Here is a 5,357-nt window from a genome sequence, read left to right as displayed (position 1 = left end):
GATGCCAGCGAGGGTGGGCGCCTATACCTCCTGCCGCAGAGGCAATCCCAGTCGGGGAGGTTAAGTGACCGATGAGGGCCAGGCCCCAGGAAGAAGCGGGTCCACTCAGGTCTCCCAACCTCCTCCAACAGCGTTCACCCGGCCCCCAGAAATAACTGCGTTTAGGGCAATGGACGTTTCGGAAGCTCTCAGTGAGGGTCAGACATGGGAGGGCCGTGGGCACGAGAGTCCCAGGGGACGCGGGCCGTTTCTCAACTCTTTCCGTACGAGCTGGGGTGAGTTTCGGAGGTGGGGCAGGGCTGGCAGCCCACCGGGAGGGGCCGGCCTTGGCTCCATCTCTGCGCTCTCTCGGCCTCGCCAACCGGGCTGAGCGGCCGCAGAGACGGCCTCCCTGTCATCAGCCGAGCGCTTGCGTAGCCAGAGAACAACTTCCGCTTTTGTGTTTGGCTGAATCAGAGTTTCAGAAATCTTGGGGGTGTGAGATTGGAGAGGAGAGTGAGGGCTTGTGAAAGAGACGCCAATGAGCCCGCAGAGGAGCTGTGCCAGGCAGTGGGACCGGGGTGGGGGGATTGGAGTGCGGGGCTGGCACCGACGGGCAGCGGGAGGCTGGAGCGCCCGGCTGTGAGCACGGCGGCCAGCAGTGCCCTAGCTCTCGACACGTAACAGCTGTTGACAGCAAAACCCAAAGGTAAAGCCCCAGCGTCAGGGGTTCCCTGCTGAGTTAGCGTCCTAGGGCTGCCGTGACACATCCCCGCAAACTGAAATGTGTTCTCTGCTGGTTCTGGAGGCCAGACGTCCAAAGCCAAGGTGTGGGCAGAGCCGCACTCCTCTGAAGCCTCCGGAGGAGGCTCCTTCCTGCCTCTCCAGCTTCTGCTGGTGGCTGGCGATCCTTGGCGTCCCTCGGCTTGTGGCTGCGTCCCTCCCGTCTCATGGCCTCTGCTGTGTGTCTGTATCTGTGTCCAAATCTCCCTCTCCTTGTAAGGACACCCGTCATCGGATGGGGGCCTGCTGTGCCCAGGATGACCTTGTCTTACCTGGATCACATCTGCAGAGACCTATCATAAGGTCACATTCACGGGTACCAGGGGTCAGGACCAGAACATACAGTTTGCGGGGCACAATGCAACCCACAACACCTGAGAGCACTGAGATCTACCTGGAAGGGGCCTGTTTCCCTGGCACCGGTGTTGGGAACGCGGGCTGCAGCGAAGGCACGTGGAGGTGGGACTGACCCCGCAGAGCCGCGTGCAGTCCTACCCTGAGCAGCAAGTCCTCGCAGACAACCCGCCTTCCGGCTTGGATTCCACTGTCGCCTCAGAGAAGAGAGTGGAGCAAAGGTGCCGGTCCAGCCCGTCCAGCTGCGGGCCCTGGGCCAGCTCCCTCCCTCCCGGGGCCCTGCATTCACGGCCTCCGGAGGACCAGCCGGACAGGCCGTGCAGTCCCTGACAACAGAACTGGAACGGGTCCCTGGGATCCCAAACACGAAGGGCGGGGCGATCTTTCACCTTTCACCTTTCACCTTACCTTGCAGCTAAACCGCAGCTTCCCGTTAACAGGAAAACAGTCAGAGGGGGGTCAGTGCCTGCGCCGTGGTGACCCGCGGGAGGAAACACCAGGCATGCACATCCAGTCCGGCCTGAGTCTCGCCAAACTTCTCCGCAAAATCTTGTGTCCTGGGTTTTGACGATCCTCATCTCATGTTGGATTTTACACTGACGTTAAAGTGGATGCTAACTGTATCCTCCGACTGACAGCAAAGCCTGGATTGACTTGTGTGACGTTTGTGAGGCCAGTGTGTGTCATCTCCTGAGCTCTGTATGTGGGACTTACAAATAGCCACTTCCTGGGTTTTGGGGTGTGAGAGGGTGGGGCGCCCTGGGCGATCCTAGACCCGGGTTCTGCTGTGTTAAACGCAATGTTTTAAGTCCAAATGTCAGTGGGAAATACTCAAAAGTATCTCTTTACTTCTTGGTAAACTCAGCAGGCTGGTACCCGGCTGTCCCGCTGGGGCACTGGCCACAGGGGCCGGAGGGCACTTGGGACACAGCCTGGCCAAAGCTCCCACCTCATGGGGCAGGCGCGAGGCTCCGGGATCCTCTCTGGTTTGTCACGACTGTCACATTATGAATGACACAGCGCCCCAGGGACCCATATGGGAAAGGGGCCGAGCCCCCCATGAGGCCCTGAGAATCATAACACACAGAGCGGGCACCTCGAGAAACCCAGGAACGCTTGGTTTTTCTGCGAGGGTGCTTGCTGTGGTGATCGATGTGTCATTCGTCACCACGTGGCCAGGGGCTTGTCTGCCTGCTCAGCGCCTGGAGAACAGGGGTGACTGGCTGCCGCAAGTTGCCCGTCCACCCTCATCGTAGTGGAGCTGAAGCACATGAGCCATACCCGTGGCAGCGCCCTGAGACTACTCAGTCCTGATTCTCCGAGGCAGAGCTGGGCGGTGCCCTCCGCTGGGCTCCTGGCCCCTCGCCGCAGGTGCAGGCTTCCACACCAAGACCTGGTGTCCTCACCCAGGGCGCCCTGACCACCGGGAAGCAGCATCATGCTGGACCGCGGTTGGGTGGAGGGGTGGCAGTTAATCGATGGTGTCCAGAGCCTGGCCCTGTAGCACCTGCCAGGGCACAACTAAACAAATACCCAGACACGTGGTGTCTCAGCAGGGGCTGCTCCCTGGGACAGGCTCCCAGTGACCTTCTCCCAGCAGAGACCCACCCCTACCACTCAGGTGGTGGCCTGGCCGTGGCGCCTTGGGCCCGGACGCCCTGAGGCAAAGCTGCATTTCACACCAGGCAGCCCTGGGGGTCCTGCCGCTCTGGCTGAGGCTGCGGGTTTCAGGCCGTCTGGGACCTGGCTGGCTGGCTGTGAAAATGTGAGCGGCGGGCCTCTGACGGCCTCCTCTGGCCCAGGATGTCAGGACAGGCTGGCTTTAGCCGTAGGTTTGAAACAGAGCATCCGGGGAGACTTCCAGCTGGTAGATAGGATGAGAAGCCCATCGGTACCAGCACACAAGGTCACTGTCTGCCCGGAGGGCCAAGGGGACAGATGGCACCCGCCTGCCTTCACGACATGCCTCTGGGGCGCGGCAGGTTGCAGACCTTCAGGCAAAAGCAATCGTTTGTGCTTTTCACATCAACTGTGGGAAACCAGAAGTGAAATTTAAAAACCAGACTCAGTGTGTGGCAGGCATCAGCCCGTGGGTTCCACCACTGACTGGGGGACTAAGACACTCCTGGGTCTATGGGAAGCTGGGCCCGGGAGGCCCCCCCATAGGCAGGCACCAGGAACTGGTCTGGACGTCATTTCCCCAGGCCCCCACGGCTGCTGGTTCAAGGCCCCGCAGGGTGGCCTAGGGTGAGCCGGCTGGCCCTTCCAGAGCTACAAGACGCAGCTTCCGGGAGATGCTGTGCTGACCTTGGCCTCAAGACCAGGATCTGCCTAGCCCACCTGGCCAGGTGGCCCTTATCTCCAGGGATCCGGGAAACAGAGGTCGGGTGCCTGCCGCACTGCTCGCTGTCGTCAGTGGCTCGCGGCTCCCAATCTGCTCTCGGGCTGAGGAGACGCCTCTCCGGATTGCAACACCCCGTCCCGCTTACGTCGACGCAGGACGTCTTCCTGTTTTGGAGCAAAGGACACAAATCTCCCTGGTTGCCCTGGGCCGCCCCCACCCGTCCACCGGCCAGGCCGGGTCGGCCAACCCCGGGCCCAGGCTCCTCCCGTCCCGACGTGCCGCGCTGGGCACCCCACAGGGCTGCATGACGGGGGGCCCTGCCCGAGGCCTGCACAGACAGGGTGGCCCGTGCAGCCTGCGGCGTGGAAGAAGGACGTCTGAGGAACCCCAGACAGGATGGCCCCCCGGACGGGAGGCTTGGCCACAGCTCTGAGAGAAGAGCCAGAGGGGCTGAGCGAAGAAAGGGACAAGCCTTCCAGGCAGAGGGAACAGCACGTGCAAAGGCACAGAGGCATTTGTTAGACTGGAGCGAAGGCGGCAGTGTACCTGGCGGGAGGCCCCGATGAACTGGTCCAGGTGGTGCAGCTCCCAGGTGGGTGGAGGGCGGGCCAAGCAGGATGGGCTCAGTGACTGAGGGAAGGATCCCAGGGACCGTGTGGCTGCAGACAAGGTGGCCAGGGCAGGCGCAGAGTCGAGGGGTCCTCCCGCTCCTAGCAGGCAGGGGACCCCCAGGGTGGACACAGCAGTGGGGCTGGCATCCCCTCCAGCAGGAGAAGGTTCCTCACTGTGGCAGGTCAGCACCAGGGCTGGGCAGGGCTGACACACTTGTGACTCCAGAGGCCCAGTGCCGCACGGGCGTTACCAGGCCAGCACCGGGCCCCAGACGCCATGGCCGGGCCAGACCTGAGGCTGCCAGCCCCAGCAGGGGTCTGCACAGGCCCTCCTCACACAGGCCTCCACCTCTGAGCCCAGGTCCCTGCAGCTCCTTCTGCCTAGCAGGCCCTCACCACCCCTCCCACCCTGGGGTGGGCCAGCCTCTCCCTTCTCCAAGGCCCAGCTCCGAAGCCCCCACGAACTTTGCCCAGCAGCCCCCTGGGGTTGTCCCCTCCTCCAGGCTCTCAGGCCCTTCAGGCCTCTCCTCTCAGCTCCCAGGAGGCTGTCGCAGGCCCCAGGTCCTCTGCCCCACCCGCCGGCCGCTGGTACGGGCTTCTGCTTCTCTTCTTGCTGACCCTGCATCAGTTGGAGCTGCCAGACTGGGTCCTGGCCCAGAGGGTTCGCTTGGTAAGGAAGACGTCGGGGCAGTGAGGAAAGGAGGGAAGGAAGGAGCAAGGGGGGGGAGCGCCCGCGGGGCCTCCCTGTGCGGACAGGGCCAGGCTAGCAGTGGCGTGGCAGGCCTGCCCTGGGCCAACAGGGACACGTTCGGGCCCCCTTCCCTGAGTTGCTTTCTGCCCACCACTTGGGGCCTGTCCCCTTTGCCTGTTCCTCCCCGATGGACGGAGCGCCCCGACCCAGCAGGGCTGTGAGGGTCCCCAGGTGCTCAGGCCATGCCTGTCCATCCTGGCTAAAGCTCGTGGAGTCCCTGCCGCCCCAGGACGCCAGATGAACCCAGCCCAAGCAGCGAGTGCTGAATGCAGGGCTCTGCTGAGCCGAGCAGCAAGTCCCCGTGGGAGAAGGTCACGTGCAGGTGCCTGTCGACCATGGAGGCTCCGTGGAAGCCCGGACGGCTCCCTGCTTACCGAGGTCCAGGCGTCAGGTCCCTAAACACAAAACGGGAAGTCCTGGCAAGCTCCAACCCGTCCCCTCGAGAGCTGTCAGACGCAAGAGCTACTCAGAGAGCATCCGGTCCAGTGCCTCCCTGGCCTGGTCACCCACAACGCAGGGCTCCTTCGATGCCCCA

General features: G+C 63.2%; 1 protein-coding gene across 1 annotated transcript; it reads right to left on the bottom strand.

Moving 5' to 3' along the window:
• Positions 1-452: 452 nt before the first annotated feature.
• LOC309631034 (uncharacterized protein) lies at positions 453-1,694 on the bottom strand (the record flags this gene model as incomplete). The annotated part of the gene is made up of 3 exons (XM_082396976.1): positions 453-1,055; positions 1,157-1,313; positions 1,525-1,694. 3 exons carry the CDS (start codon positions 1,692-1,694, stop codon positions 453-455), a joined length of 930 nt encoding a protein of 309 aa, XP_082253102.1.
• Between the last annotated feature and the right edge of the window lie 3,663 nt (positions 1,695-5,357).

Source organism: Balaenoptera borealis (genome assembly GCF_965194805.1).
Source record: "Balaenoptera borealis genome assembly, chromosome: 6".
NCBI lineage: Eukaryota > Metazoa > Chordata > Mammalia > Artiodactyla > Balaenopteridae > Balaenoptera > Balaenoptera borealis.
Note: the sequence above shows the minus strand (reverse complement) of the source record. Positions and strands in the feature narration are given on the sequence as shown.